Source organism: Megalobrama amblycephala, linkage group LG14 (genome assembly GCF_018812025.1).
Source record: "Megalobrama amblycephala isolate DHTTF-2021 linkage group LG14, ASM1881202v1, whole genome shotgun sequence".
NCBI lineage: Eukaryota > Metazoa > Chordata > Actinopteri > Cypriniformes > Xenocyprididae > Megalobrama > Megalobrama amblycephala.
The window spans coordinates 20,716,412-20,733,391 of record NC_063057.1 but is presented as its reverse complement, the minus strand read 5'-3'; the positions used below and the strand labels follow the sequence as shown (position 1 = coordinate 20,733,391).

The 16,980-nt window shown below is 34.9% G+C and overlaps 1 protein-coding gene across 1 annotated transcript in view; it reads left to right on the top strand.

Moving 5' to 3' along the window:
* Positions 1-781: 781 nt before the first annotated feature.
* usp6nl (USP6 N-terminal like) overlaps positions 782-16,980 on the top strand; it is a 74,615-nt gene continuing 58,416 nt past the window's right edge. The window contains exons 1-2 of the mRNA XM_048157461.1: positions 782-1,034; positions 14,372-14,457. Coding sequence (XP_048013418.1) covers positions 14,454-14,457 — 4 coding nt within the window. The 5' untranslated portion in view covers positions 782-1,034; positions 14,372-14,453. The remainder of the gene's footprint in view (positions 1,035-14,371; positions 14,458-16,980) is intronic.

Here is a 16,980-nt window from a genome sequence, read left to right as displayed (position 1 = left end):
CAAAGTCAGACATGCCCCTTTGCCAGCTGTGATGCCTGGTTACTGGTTTAAACTTGGCCCAGGTTTGTAAAAGATTTTTGGGTCAGCAGCACACCTTAATAACTTCAACAAATGATTGCCAATTAAGTTTAGAATACAATGAACCAATTAGAACACAGTTTAGGTCAGAGTTAGGTCACAGTTTATATAATAAAATATGTTTTTATAGTTTGTGTTGTCCCTTATCAATGCAAAATTATCACAAATTAAAAAGGATTCATGCCAATATTGTCCAAAACTCCACTTTTCTAGGGCGTTTCCGAACTTTTGGAGAGCAGTGTATACTGTCGCATAAGTGATTTTGTTTACTTGGGTAAAGTTGGTTTTATATTCGCACATTCGGACTTCTGATAAATTCAAACTTTCCAATAAATGTGCAATAAATTAATGTTTGCGAATTTTAAGCAGCGACATGATATTGACAACCAACGTTTGTCAACTTACATTTTTCACAGTCGATCAAAATAGGCAAGTATTGTTTTAATGGCATATTTACTTGTGAATGTCCACTGAATGTCCAATGTAGTGTGATTAACAAGGCTATTGAATACGGATGTCCGAATGTGCGAATATAAAACCAACTTTACCCAAGTGTTTTGTTTTAAGGGCATAATACTTATCACTAATACACTATCTATACTGGCTTTAAAATAATAATAATCATGTGACATTATAAGTAATGCATGCTGAACTTACTGCTTAAATGCATTATATAGTAATGTATATGCACAGAAGCGCTAGAAACGACAGTCATCACACACAGGTATGTGACTGTATGATTGCTGCACTGTGATGATGTGGGCAGTGTCTGTCGGGCGGCGCGCGAGCACCTGAGCTGCTGCTGCAGGGGTTTCCATAGCGAGCGCACGCGCTCACTCACTTCAGCGGGAACACCGCGGACTTCCTGATGCCGGACAATGCGTGTATTCCGCTCGCATTTACACCACAGGACTGGGTAAAGGGATGTAAGCGGAGCGCGGACGCGAGCTACAAAGGTAAACGCTTATTATTGATCAAGTGTGATCGGGAGATATTGATCAGTGTGAAGTTATGTGTGTTTGCTGTGCTAAAGTAGCGCTAGCGGGGCAGTTTGAGCCCCTCAGAGTCAGAACGGCTGCTAGAGGGAGTTTAAACAATGGAGATAGGGCGGTGTGCTTGATTGTACGTGTCTATTAACTCTAACAGAGAGAAATACTGCTTTATTTGCTCTAAAGTTGTTTATAATTGTATTCAATGAGGCCTAGCGAGCCAAACGCTCGGACGGCCTCCCAGCAGCAGGATTGATGCTGATGGGCTGTTCATAAACACAAATGACACACGCTGATTGGTTGAGAAAACAGATGCTGAGCGTTGATTGGCTGAGCGTGCTGTCGATCACGAGGTGTCCCGAACGCCTTGATACTTAAATTATGGAGAAGATTTTCATGACTTTATTGTTGTTTTATAAAATTTGAAACCCACAAAACAAATATATTCCGATTTAAAATCACATTTTATGCGGAATGCTGTATTGTAGGAAACTACTGAAATAGGTTAAGTTAGTTTCCTGAAAATTTCACATACCAAAAGTACTGTAGTGGTACTACCTTTATTATTATGATTATTATTATTATTTACCAAAGTAATAACACAGTATTCTTTGAAATACGTTGAAGTGCAATGCAAATATTCAATTTATGTACCGTTTGATACAGCTCACCTCATGAATCACTGCCTCATTAAGTATATTGCATTACTAACTGATCATAATTGATGCATTTTGTCAGTGTAGCTTATATAAATCAGTGCAGATCCTATTTAAAGCGTTTAGGTGAGTGTGTTTTCATGCTCTCGCGTCTCTCACATTCTGCTGAGCTGTGTGTTTCACATGTGCATGTGCTGACCGCACACATCACTGTCCTGTTATATAGAGCAGAGCCCTCCTAAATATCATTTAAACAGACTTTCACAGCTGTAAGTGAATATGTGTGTGATCCAGAGCAAAGAACGTCCAGTACATGTGTGAAATCTGCAAGAAACAAGTTTCCCTCATTAAAAAATGGAAAAATGCGCTGGAAAAATGTCAGTTAAATTAAGATAAACAAAACCATACATTCATGTTTAAGCTTAAAACAATTTGATATTGTACATAAATGTACTTACAATTAGAAGAATTTATTAGATAATGTACTTTATTGATCTCATGAGGGAAATTGTGGTGCATTAGCAGGCAGAAGACACAATCAGCATACATTACAGCATCTTCACAGATATTGATAATGTGATCAATAGTTTATGTATAGCCAATATAATAGTCTATTGTTTTTGTCCATATTTTTTTAGTGAAATCAGATAATTAACTGTGTAACTGTTGAATACTTTTGTAACCTGGTTTAGAAAAAAATGTATGAAATAAGTCCCATATATGGATGTTAAACTGCTAATATTGACCTAATATGGTAATTTCTTATTGATATGTTTCCAATTTAGCAGGTATTAATTTGAACAATAGCTAATCTCTCATCTAAAAACTACAGTCTAAAAAATGCCTGGATAAAAATGGACAAACCCAGCAGTTGGGTTAAATGTTTGCCCAACCTGCTGGGTAGTTTTATTTAACTCGACTATTGTTTAAAAATTACTGTATTGCTTGCTTAAAATGAACCCAAAGTATGTTGGAAATTAATTTGTATTAATATGTTTAATAAATGAACATTTATTAATAAGTTTAACAAATAATAATTAAACAATAAACATTTATACAGTTGCTTATTAATAAATGTTAACCTTTTGATTATAATTGTTGCCTCTAGTAATTATGTGTTTGATATTTAATTTCCAAACTATTTTGGGTTCATTTTAAGCCAGCTAGATAGTAATTTTTAAACAATAATTGGGTTAAATAAAACTACCTAGCAGGTTGGGCAAACATTTAAAACAACCCAATTGCTGGGTGTGTCCATTTTCAACACAATTTGGGTTGTTTTTAACCCAGCAATTTTTAAAGTGTAATAATATGTTTTGTCATAAACTGATAAAAATCAATTTACGCAAACTTGAAAACACTGGAGTGGACTTGTAAGGTACAAGTGTACATTTTAAGCCCACCTTTGTTTAAAATTATTTTGAAGAATGTCGTTAGCCAAACAGCTGATGGGCCACATTGACTACTATGGAAGTCAGTTGCTACCATCAACTTTTTGGTTACCGACATTCTTCAAAATATCTTCTTTTGTGTTCAGCAGAAGAAAGAAATTCATACAGGTTTGGAACAACTTGAGGGTGAGTAAATGATGACAGAATTACTATCCCTTAAATCATTGTCCCAGTAAAAATGAATGATGGGATGGTTTGTAATAAAACTAAAAGATAATGGCTAAGATTTAGTTAATAAAAAAGAAAACTGAGATCAAAACAGCCCGAAACCCCCAGACAGTCACATCAGCATCCCTGAAGCCTTTAACGTGCTTCTAACTGCTGTAAATGAAAGAAGAGGCAATCTAATAGCTGAAACACACACAGATGTTTGATGGATGACATCAGCTGGAGAGGAAGAGGGGCGATGATGGTGAACTCAACTGGTTTAACCCACAGATAAGGATAGATCACTTCCTGTGTGTGTGGGGGAGGATGTGCCATGGCAACAAAATGGAGCAAAGCTTTCATAGCTGGTGCATTAGATAGTTCTCTGGTGGGCACTGGAGTAGGAAGCAATTATTACTTTTCACGAAGCACTTCCTCTAACCCAGAAACACAGACATTGCCATTGTCATGTTATTGCTTGCCATTTGGGCTAAGTGTGTGTGTGTGTATATAATATATATTATAAAAACCTGTAACTTTTAAAACAGTTTATCAAACAATTGACTGATGATTAAAATGAATGGTTTGAAAGAACTGATTTGTGAATTGTTCGCAACTTACAATTTATGCAGTTTAAAGTAGGGATGCACCGATGTGAAAATTTTGGCTGATACCGATAACGATAATTCTTTATATTAGAAAGCCGATAACCAATATATTCGCCGATAAATCTAAATCCAAATCCAAATCCAAATTTTTATATGATTTTTGAGAGCCTGATTACAGTCTCACCATTAAAACCCAAGCACTTCAACATAAATCAAAACATATACAGTACAGTAGCCTACTTTGAACCAAAGTTTTACAATTAATTTTACACTAGTATGGCCGTCTTTCTTTGTTAAAGGTCCCGTTTTTCGTGTTTTTTTTGAAGCTTTGATTGTGTTTATAGTGTGCAATATAACATGTGTTCATGTTTCGCGTGTAAAAAAACACAGTATTTTTCACATAATTTACTTATCTGTATACCGCTGTTTCCACTGTCATAAAAACGGGCTGATGACTTCCTTGTTCTATGAAGTCCCTCCTTCAGAAATACGTAACGAGTTCTGATTGTGCCAGCGGTTCCTGTGTTGTGATTCGACAGCAGTTTAGCGCATCTTGCCCGGAAAGGTCACGCCTCTTACCATAACGTGGAGATGCATGCGCTCAGTGTTATTGTAAACATGTCTTTAATTTTACCCTATCAATTTGAGCCGGAATCAGACTGATCAGACTGATTGGACTGCGGGATGAAAATAACAGCGTTTCGACGACATGGCGACAAACACACTCTACAAACGCAACTCTTGTGTATTCCTGTGGGCGGATGTTAGTCAAAAAACTGTTTTAGTGACGTCATTAAAGAAGGAAGTAGAGGGATGTAGTCCAAACTGGCCGTTCGATGTAGGCGACTTCTGTTAAATAAAATATCTCGCTTGGCATTGAACTTTGAGCTTTAAAATTTTACAGATTTTATTTATACTCTAACAACAACATTACACACTAACTAAAGTTTGAAACATGGGATCACGAAGAACGGGACCTTTAAAAAAATCTATTGCCTTACAAATAAATAAAATAATTCCATAAATAGATGCAAACAAGTCACTGGACAACATAACTTACGTATAAAAATTCAAAATCAAACTATATTGTTGATGAAAATGATGTGAGAAAAATAAAAATTCTAGCTATTATTAATAATGCATCAATGTTTTTGAAAAAGAAACTTCTAAAATCACTATGGTACAAATAACAGCATTGTTGTTTGAGCTGCATGTGCTGAAGCTGAAGAGCTTGATGAACACCTGGAAAATGAAGCACTTTGTTAGCAAATTAATAAACTCAACGAAATGCATTCTATATGATATATATATATATATATATATATATACACACAACTTAATATGGCACAAAACAAAAGGCTTCAATTGCACAAGTGAACTTGTAGTCATGAAGGTGTAACTTTGTGGATGCGCTCTTCCCGTAACCACGCGCTAAAACATGGGCGTACAAAGAATTCACAGCATTCTTTTACAGTAGTGTTTTGATTATGATTGTATGTAGCCTATATGACAGTCTTATGCTGCACAGGTTGCACTTAACTGTATTTTCCCATGATTCCAGTGATTCCAATCATATTTCAAGCAATTCAAAACCATCATGGCGAACAGTGTGTATCTAAAGTGTCTCAGCTAAAGGAAGTAATCCATTATTTATCAGCTTTAATATATCAACCAAATTTTCTTATTGAGATGAAATCATCAAAATATGGATTATACATTGTTATATACATGGATTATGGATACAGATATGGTGATCGATATATTGTGCATCCCTAGTTTAAATTCAGCATGAAACGGAAGTTGTAATAGTTCTACCCCGAAAACACACACACACACACACACATACATACATACATTATAAGGCATAACCGAGTGAAAGAGCTTCTCGAACAAGTAAAAAATGTAGGCAGGGAATTGATTGGATCTTTGTGGTTTTGTGCCCACTGCTGATGTCATAACTTGTATATGAGTGCAGATAGCATCGCTGATTTAAACTGCTTAAATCCTAAATTGAAAAGTTCAGTTCAGTTTGTTTTAATCCCTGGTTCAAAACATTTCATGAAAGTCACCATGAAATCAAAATTGACAATTTTTTTCTTTTTCTTTTGTGGAATATAGCAATATTATAAATTATTTGCTCCTGCATATCATAATTATTTTAATTAAAGGATTAGTCCACTTTCAAATACATTTTTTTTCATGTCTTTCTTTCGTCAGTCGAAAATAAGTGAAGGTTTTTGATGAAAACATTCCAGGATTATTCTCCTTATAGTGGACTTCAATGGACTCCGAACGGTTGAAAGTCAAAATTATAGTTTCAGTGCAGCTTCAAAGGGCTTTAAACGATACCAGATGAGGAATAAGGGTCTAATCTAGCGAAACGATCGGTGATTTTCTAAAAAAATATAACTGTATATGCTTTATAAACACAAATTTTCACCTTGCACGTGCTTCCACTTTCCGCATTCTTCAAAACGCTTATGTTGTATGTCCTACGCCTTCCCTATTCAACTTACGGAACGAACGCGGCGCAAGTTTCCTTTTTTTCCTTAAGTTGAATAGGGAAGGCGTAGGACATACAGCATAAGCTTTTTGAAGAATGCGGAAAGTGGAAGTACGTTCAAGGCGATACTTTGTGTTTATAAAGCATGTACAGTTATATTTTTTTAGAAAATGACCGATCAATTCACTAGATAAGACCCTTATTCCTCGTCTGGTTTCGTTTAAAGCCTTTTGAAGCTGCACTGAAACTGTTATTTTGACCTTCAACCGTCTGGAGTCCATTGAAGTCCACTATAAGGAGAATAATCCTGGAATGTTTTTATCAAAAACCTTCATTTCTTTTCGACTGAAGAAAGAAAGACATCTTGGATGACATGAGGGTGAGTAAATTATCAGGAAAATTGTATTTGAAACTAATCCTTTAATGTGCCCTCATAATTTTTTTAATCAAAATATCTTCCCCTCCCTCTTGCATTGACATCTCATTTCCTCTCTGATGACGTGTTTACTGGCACAAAGGCGAGACGCTTTGGGGGTAACGCATTACGCAAGTTACGTAATCAGATTACTTTTTTCAAGTAACTAGTAAAGTAAAAACACAGTACTTTTTAAATTTACAACAATATATCTGAGTTACTTTTTCAAACAAGTAACGCAAGTTACTTTGTTTTCCCATTTATAGACTGACACCTGTCCTGTCCCCATGTTGAGAGAAATCAGAGTGCAGAAGTGTTGTGTGCACTGTGTAAACATGAATGGTTACTGTAGTTCAAGAATAATGTGAACATGGCTTATTTATTTCTCTTTTTGATGTGAAAGGGCCTTTATATTTGCCAAAAAATAGAACTTTTGTTAACACTTTAGTATAGGGAACACATATTCACTATTAACTATGACTTTTTCCCTCAATAAACTATTAATAGTTAGTAAGGTAGTTGTTAAGTTTAGGTATTGGGTAGGATTGAGAATGTAGAATAAGGTCATGCAGAATAAGGCATTAATATGGGCTTAATAAGTACAAATAAATAGCCAATATTCTAGTAATATATATGCTAATAAGCAACTAGTTAAATGACCTTAAAATAAAGTGTTACCGACGTTTTTCTTATTAAAAAATTAAGCAATGTAATTAGTTACTTTTTTTAGGGAGTAACACAATATTTTAACGCATTACTTTTAAAAGTAACATCCCCCAACACTGCTCACATAAAATCACAGCAATAGAAAACCATGATCTTTAAAGGTGCCATCGAACGTTTTTTTTACTCGATGTAATATAAGTCTAAGGTGTCCCCTGAATGTGTCTGTGAAGTTTCAGCTCAAAATACCCCATAGATTTTTTTTTTATTAATTTTTTTAACTGCCTATTTTGGGGCATCATTAAATATGAGCCGATTTATGCTGTGCGGCCCCTTTAAATCTCGTGCTCTCCACCCACGGAGCTCGCGCTTGCCTTAAACAGTACCTAAACAAAGTTTACACAGCTAATATAACCCTCAAATGGATCTATGCTACTAGGCTAATGCTACACTGTTGGAGAGATTTATAAAGAATGAAGTTGTGTTTATGAATTATACAGACTGCAAGTGTTTAAAAATGAAAATAACGACAGTCTTGTCTCCGTGAATACAGTAAGAAACGATGGTAACTTTAACCACATTTAACAGTACATTAGCAACATGCTAACGAAACATTTAGAAAGACAATTTACAAATATCACTAAAAATATCATGATATCATGGATCATGTCAGTTATTATTGCTCCATCTGCCATTTTTTGCTATTGTTCTTGCTTGCTTACCTAGTCTGATGATTCACCTGTGCAGATCCAGACGTTAATACTGGCTGTCCTTGTCTAATGCCTTTTATAATGTTGGGAACATGGGCTGGCATATGCAAATATTGGGGACGTACACCCCGACTGTTACGTAACAGTCGGTGTTATGTTGAGATTCGCCTGTTCTTCGGAGGTCTTTTAAACAAATGAGATTTATATAAGAAGGAGGAAACAATGGAGTTTGAGACTCACTGTATGTCTTTATGTCCATGTACTGAACTCTTGTTATTCAACTATGCCAAGACAAATTCAATTTTTCATTCGAGGGCACCTTTAAGAAATTAATAAGTAAAATTATTATAAAAATATTCAACGTATAGCTCAAAGCTACTGACTAACTCCAAAAAATGAGATCCACATGAATGTAAACACACAGTGCTAAAGGTCTCTACATTCCTGAGCTCCTGCCCTGGCACTGAGGGGCGGCCGGTGCTGGTACTGATGCCCACTGGCAGAGAGAACTTGTCTGGCTCAAAACGAGGCGGTCAGCCCACACACAAACACACACACATATTCAAATGTTAAACCGAGTATAATGTGCCTGGGTGGTGTGGTTGTGTTGAATGTACTAGTTTAAGTTCACTCTCATATGGTTGTTCCTCTTTGTGTCATGCCATTGACAGCCCAGATCATGTGAACATATGGCCACAGTAATCCCAGCATTAAGACCAGCTTTTCCAGCGTTCCCCTCTATCTCACACTTGCTCACCTGGCTGGTGTTCTCTTGCTGTCTTCCATCTGATCTAAAATGGATAGTTCACCCAAAAATGAACACTCTGTCATCATTTACTCACCCTAATAGTGTTCCAAACCCATGTGACTTTTTATTATTTTTCCATGAAATGCAAAAGGAGATGTTTTGAATATTGGTCACGCTTTTACATACAATGAAAACAGATCAAGCTAAAAAAGGATGGACAAAAAGAAAGACAAAAAGAACTATACAAATTTGTATGACTTGAATGCAGTATTAAAAATCTTCCAACAATAGCTTTATGTGAGGAAATTTAGCCACTGTTCAGTGAAAAGTTTTTTTTTTTTTTCTGTTGTATCAGGATAAGAATTATAAATATAAATCTTATAAATATAAAACATTAAAAGTTCCTAGAAATTGTAATCTTGTTGGTTCCATGTTTTTGAAAACATTTTCATTACCTGAAATAAAAGAAATAAAACTTAAATTGAAATTAAAACAATAAAAATTAAATATTAAAGAACGTTTTTCCAGCTAGTTTCCAACATTTCTATTTTTCATTTAGTTTTATTTGATGTTCTGTGACTAAAACAGAAATTAAATTTCTGAAACTTTGTAGACATAAAAAAAAAAAAAACTTGACAGAAACAAACAAACAATGAAATTACTAAAACATTCAAATGAAAAATAACTAATTCAATATTGATAAAATCTATAGTAGTATCTCATTTATACTAAATCAACAGTTATGGACTACTTGTACGGCACATTTGTTTTTGACATTTTTGGTCACTTTGTACTTTCATTGAATGCTAAAGACTGAGGTTAATACATAATAAATGACCAAATTTTCATATTTTGGTGAACTATTCCTTCAACTGAAAGTTTGCTCATCACACAAGCATGTGAAGGGAGAGATCTTCTTCCCATCACGGGTCGACCCTTATCATTTCCTGTCACCTCCACCCGGTCTGCATCATCTTATTACAGTGATTACCTCCTCTCGCCGCCGTCCCATTACTATCATCCACATACACACACAATGAAAGTGATCATTACTCTACTATGGTGAATGGAGACTGCAGGAGGCAGGGGTGGTGGTGTGTAAGTGAGAGGGGTTATTAGTCGTCCTAAATGAAGGAGTGAGACAGGAAAAATAAGAAAAGGCAGGAAGGGTGGGAGTAACGGTTAGCTCTCTCACACTGGGTCACGAAAGCGAGCCTGATGCTACAGTCCTGATATCATCGCTGTGTATGAATGTTTGTGTTTGGCTCAGGGCGAGGAGATAAGCTACCATTGGGTCTTATGTAATAGACCACTTTTTAAAAGCTTTTAACTTTCTTAACTTTGCTTTTAGCTCTTTCTTTCTTGCTTGCTTTCTTGCTTTCTTGCTTTCTTCTATCCCAGGTTAATGTTCAGAGACAATAAGTAAGCCATTTTTGGTTGACTTCCCAAAGATTGTTGACTTTCTATGTGTCACTTAAAAATGCTCTGTTTGTTAGTTAGTTGTCAGCTTCTGGCTGTTGAGGAGAGGTGTGCTGATACTTTTATGAGCAATCAGATTACTTTTGCCTGGTGGATGATACGCTCTAAAAAAATGCTGGGTTAAAAACAACCCAAGTTGGGTTGAAAATGGACAAACCCAGCAATTGGGTTGTTTTAACCCAGTGGTTGGGTTACATGTTTGGCCAACCTGCTGGGCAGTTTTATTTAACTCAACTATTGTTTAAAAATTACTATATGGCTGGCTTAAACCCAAAATAGAACCCAAAATAGGTTGGAAATTAAAAATCGGACATATAATTACTGGAGGCAACAATAATAATCAAAAGGTGCACTCTAAAAAATGCTGGGTTAAAAACAACCCAAGTTGGGTTGAAAATGGACAAACCCAGCAATTGGGTTGTTTTAACCCAGCGGTAGGGTTAAATGTTTGCCCAACCTGCTGGGCAGTTTTATTTAACTCAACTATTGTTTAAAAATTACTGTATTGCTTAATTAAAATTAACCCAAAGTATGTTGGAAATTAACATTTATTAATGTTCAATGAATAATTATTAAACAATAAACATTTATTAAATTGCTTATTCATAAATGTATATTAATAAACTATTAAACTATTAAATTTATATTAATAAAATATTAAATAAATGTTATAATAAATTTTAATTTCCCAACTATTTTGGGTTCATTTTAAACAAACATTTAACCCAACCGCTGGGTTAAAACAACCCAATCGCCGGGTTTGTCCATTTTCAACCCAACTTGGGTTGTTTTTAACCCAGCATTTTTTAGAGTGTGAACATTTATTAATAAGCAGTTAAATAAATGTTTATTGTTTAATGTTCATTTATTAAACATATTAATAAATGTTCATTTACAACATACTTTGGGTTAATTTTAAGCAAGCAATACAGTAATTTTTAAACAATAGTTGAGTTAAATAAAACTACCCAGCAGGTTGGACAAACATTTAACCCAACCGTTGGGTTAAAACAACCCAGTCGTTGGGTTGGTCCATTTTCAACCCAACTTGGGTTGTTTTTAACCCAACATTTTTTAGAGTGTATAATGGGTGAAAAGTCCCATAGAGTTATGGCCGTATCTAGAGTCCAGAATATCATAGAGACTTAAAGTGGACGTTTTACTGAAAGTGAAACTGGAAATTTGGAAAATAAATTTACATTGTTTTGTTAATAGCCTCCACCCAAAAAAATCTAAATAAATAAAATAACAATAATCACATAAAACTTCTTATACAGTATATTCATTTGAACAGTATGTTTATATTTTACAAAGATGTCTGTCTAAATAGTGTCAGAAATTAATATAATAGATAAGTTTACTACATAGTAAGTTTACTTTCACAATACATATTCAAAATGTAAATGTTTATAATATCTTATTGCATAATTGTCCACATTAATCAGTTTAGAGCTGGGCAAGAAGTCTTCCACTTATTACAGCATTTTCGGTAACAGTGTCAGTGTTCAACGCACTTGTACAGTTACTCATAAGGATGCAGATTATTACTACGTTTTTGGGCTGTGAGTTTATTAAAACAACGAATTATGTTCTCTACGTTAACATGAATTATATTGATCCTGCTGAAATGGTCCTAGAAATATATTTTCTTTTCTTTTCTGAATAATTTCCCTACTGACCTGCAGCAGTGTTCTGCTCGTCTTCTTATTTTTGTATTTCCATTTGCTCCAACAGCAAAAGAAAAAATCCATGATAGCATTTCCACGAATTTCCAAAAAAATATAGAGAGATTGATTACAGTTGTCAAAAGAGAGAATTATGTCAAATTTGCAGTCACTCTCTCAGCCGTTGCATTACAAACAGTCACGCAGTTAAGTGTTTGTTTGTGGAATATAATACACAGTATAGAGTTTTAAATATAGGCTATATTATTATTATTATTATTATTATTATTATTATTATTTTTATTTATTTATTTATTTATTTATTTATTAATTTTTTATGAAAATATGAAAAAACTTTAAAGAGTCCATTCCAGTCTTTTAAAATAGTTTGAATGAATGTGGCTGTAATGAAGCACATGATGATAGAGAATCCAACTAGAACAATCTTTAATTACAAATACTCTAGAATACACAGAAAATGCAACCACAAACATAAACGAGACCAGACAAAGAACTGAATGAAATGAAGGCTTATAGACCTTATTTTCCAGAGAAACATGCGCACCGCCATCTTTAGAATATTGTCTTTGAACTTCCGTTTTTGCAGTAGCCCTGTATATTTCTATGGCATCGCTGTTGAAGAATAATTAGCTGGTGAAGTGGATTTACGTGTTGTAGAGTTAATGAAAGTTATCATGAGCATTGTTATGTTTAAAGCAGATGTCTTAACAAATGTCAGTAGACCGGGAAGATTTTAAAATGAGCAGTTCATTCATAAATACATAAGATAGCTGTGGAAAATACAAGCCGGAAGTCAAAAGACAACGAGCGCAGCGCTGAAAAGGGGCGGGGCTACATAAGGTCTATATAAAAGGGAGGATAATCAACAGAATAGTATACAGGTGTTTAACTAATTAACAACCGGAACCAACAATGCCAGGGAACTCAGGCAAAATGGGAACAGATCAAAACCAAACTAAGGGGCCACTTACACAACACCATTTTCAACTAAAAACAGAATATTTTTAAATGCGTTTTGGCCGTTCATTCACATTTTGGGGGCCTGGAAACGCAAACATTTAAAAAGGATGTCAACGTGCAAGTTTTTGGAAACTATACCGTTGTCACCTCCGTGTAAACTACAAAAACCTGAATTTGTGAAAACCGTGACGTCATGCGCATTACATGTTCAATCTGTAGGCGTGTAATATTTCTTTACAAAGTGACATCGGCAACTATTGGCCTGGCATGAATAATACAGCATTTTTAATTGTTTTCGCAGGTCCATGTGAATGGGGATCGTTGTGACAGTTTGTTGTCTGTATGCGAAAAATGCAAAGAGAAAAACCTTTCGGTTTTTAGTACATTTTTATCGTGTAAACAACCCTAAAGCACAAATTAAACAAATAACTAAACATAACCCTGACACTGGTACCGAATATTTAACAATGTTAAACATTTTATTAGTCTTTAAAACAATAATGCAATAAATAATCATTGACAGTGATTAAAACATTTATTACAAATAAATAAGGTTTGTTCTGATATTATTCATCAGAATATCACTTTTCCTGTCCCTGAAAATATTTAAAAGTCTTCTTGGAGACACTCATTTTTAGTGGCTTTTTGACAGCTAGGTGGCTACAGCACATTGAAAATATGCATAACTGGAAACTAGTGAGCTGTTTACATATAGACTGATAATATCAGTTGAGATTTGGTGATGGGTATCACTGCCACGGTTAAATAATGCATATTGGGGTTTAAAGGGGCGGGGAAAAAGAAGCACTTGGCTTACAGTTTTAGCTAGTTAAAAAAAAAAAAAAAAAAATTATTTTGTTGCACATTATGGCAGCATCATTCATTTGTAATTATGACTTAAGTGCAAATATTTATTGCTTCCAGACATAATTTTAGGTGTGGTTGATACCTGCATACTTGAAATAGACGTAACGTTTGACGTTAAATACTTGTAACCATATTTGGCTTTTGTGGATTCATGACATGATGTTTTTTTTATGGATTATGCTTCACCATTCTGCCTTCAATTCCTGGATCACGTCTGATTTGGATGGTGGAATGTTATCTTGCTCTATTTGGGAGATAACACTGGTTCAGCACATTTGGCTGGCTGACTGGAATGCTGTGGTTTCTGTTGGATTGTCTGTTGCATTTCTTAGTAATGATTTAGGTATCAATTGCTTGACATTTACAATGGCTTGTCTTTTGTGTTAAGGATATATTTGTTGGATGTGTACAGGTCATGAGTGCCTTGAGGAGAACAGCTGTTGAGAAGAACCTCACCTGGACCACACACCCCTACCAACCCTCAGCATCACAGTATGAGTGAGTACATACATGCCAAAATCAGCAGACATTCACCTTGTGGTCAATAGCAGTACTCAGCAGTATGTGTAGTAAATTAAGAAATAATTTGCATTTATCAATTTACCTGATACCTGACAAAAGCAACCATTAGCAAGTCCCCTCCCCCCATTTCTTCCTATTTTTTATTTTTTATTATTTTTTTTTATGTTTGAATTTGCCATTATTACTATTACCTCATCTAAGCACCTAAAGTTAGCCTAATCTTTCAGTAACAGTAATAATTTAATAACAATGTTAAATGTAATTTTTAATTCATTTATAATGTTGTAATGCCTAAATTCAATTTTAACATTTAAAATGATTTATTTTCACTTTTATTTAATTTGGACTAAACGGTATATAATTATGATATTGGCATTTTTTTATTGACCATAACACAAAAATAATTATCAGCTTATCGGTGCATTCCTATCAACCTTTACTTTCGATAGTCCACTAAAACAAAGAGTATATGGTATCCACCTTATTTTTCAGCAGTGCAGTAAACAGTAAAACTATTTGTGCTACAAACTAATTTGTTTATGAATATGATAATAAATTAAAATAATATGAAAAGAAATACCAGTTTGCAATACCAAGCTGCATAATGTGTTGTTTTTGTATGGCTAAAATAACTTGAAGCGAATGACACCGGAAGCCAGACACATTCAAGGTACAAATGGCTGTGCCTGCTTTTTCATTAAAAATAAGGTGGATATAGGATTATAATATTGGCCATTTACTGATTATTGGCTATAACACAAATATAATTGGATAATTGGTGCATCTCTATTAAACTGACTCAACTGTTAAAATGTCTTAAATTTTTATAGTCCACTAAAAGCCTGTTCACCCCAAGGACCATAACTGGAACAATAAAGATAAAGTTTTAAAAAAACATTCTAAATGTAAAAGAATAGTTCACACCACAACTATAATGATAAACAATATCATTGGAATCACTTTCACAACAAGTTTTTGCAGCTAATGAACAATAAAAACATCAGATCAAACAGCCAATCAGAATCCATCCGACTTTATAAAGCTCGAGCATTTAAAGTGGCAAACGACATAAACTGTAATGCCTGCATAATAAACAGAACGATATTGTGCATTGGTATGGATGTTAATATAGTTTTAGTAATTGAAAATGTAGTAGTGAACAGGCCTTAAAACAGTGAGACAAGAAAGTATAGTAGTTAATGTTACTCGCATTCTTGACTCGTTTGGCTTGAGCCTATTACAATAATGTAGCATGTTGCAGGTTAAAACATGTATTTTAGCATTTTGCACATATTTTTGTATACTTTTTTTTTCTTAAAATAGCCAATATACAGTGTATACTATGCTGTAAGCAGTAAGCATGTGCTTGTATGTCATTCCGTACACAGGCAGAGATCAGAGATAACAGCAGAGGTGTGTCACTGTGTGAGTAAATGCGATGAGACTTTGTAACGTGACCACTTTATTTGTAGATGCATTGCTCTACAAATCTGATTTAAAATCAGCTTGAGCTTCATAAAATCTAGTTAAAGAACGTCCCTGATTCACATCCGATCAACTCAGATCCTTCAGTAAGTTTCTGTAAGAACAGGGTTTAATGGGAGTTTGACGTGTAATCTCACAGATGGTGTGTTTTAGGACTGGAGTGTATTTAAGTGTGTGCAGTTGCTGTGGCGACTATGGGCCGATTGGATTGGTCAGCTGCCATGCCGGGGGATGGCTGACTTGAGACATTTAACTGGATTACACAGTGTGACCCCTGTGGAGTCCACACCAAACCAGTAAACAACAGTAAAGTGCTACATTCTCTGTAGCCAACTGGACTTTTTTTGCCCAGTACAGTGAATGATAGTGATCTGACGTGTCATTGACCCTTACTTTATTGTACTTTGACAGCCTGTTACTATAGCCTAATACTTAGGGCCCATTCACACCAAGAGCTAAAACTATAAAGATAACTATAATAGAGTCCACACCAACACACAATGTTGTTCAGTTTATTATACATTGTCGTCTGCCACGTTAAATGCTCAAACTCTTTAAAGGGGACCTATAATGCCCCTTTTACAAGATGTAATATAAGTCTCTGGTGTCCCCAGAATGTGTCTGTGAAGTTTCAACTTAAATACCCTAGAGATCATTTATTATAGCTTGTCAAATTTGCCCCTATTTGGGTGTGAGCAGAAACACCTAATTTTTGTGTGTGTCCCTTTAAATGCAAATTAGCTGCTCCCGGCTGCTTTCCAGAAGAGGGCGGAGTTTGCGCTTCGGTTGCTGAACAACAACAAAATGGGACAATCTCACGCAGACAAAATGACGACTGTCAGTAACGGTGTTCAGTCTTACATTGTTCAAACCAGAGTCGGACACTGATGGAGAGACTCAGGAAGAAGTTACGACTTTTAGAATTTTTGTTTTTGGATTAACACTCTGAGGTCTGAGGGTATCGCCGGCGATACCACCGCGTTTTTTTCTTACCAGTGTGAAAGAGACTCAAAA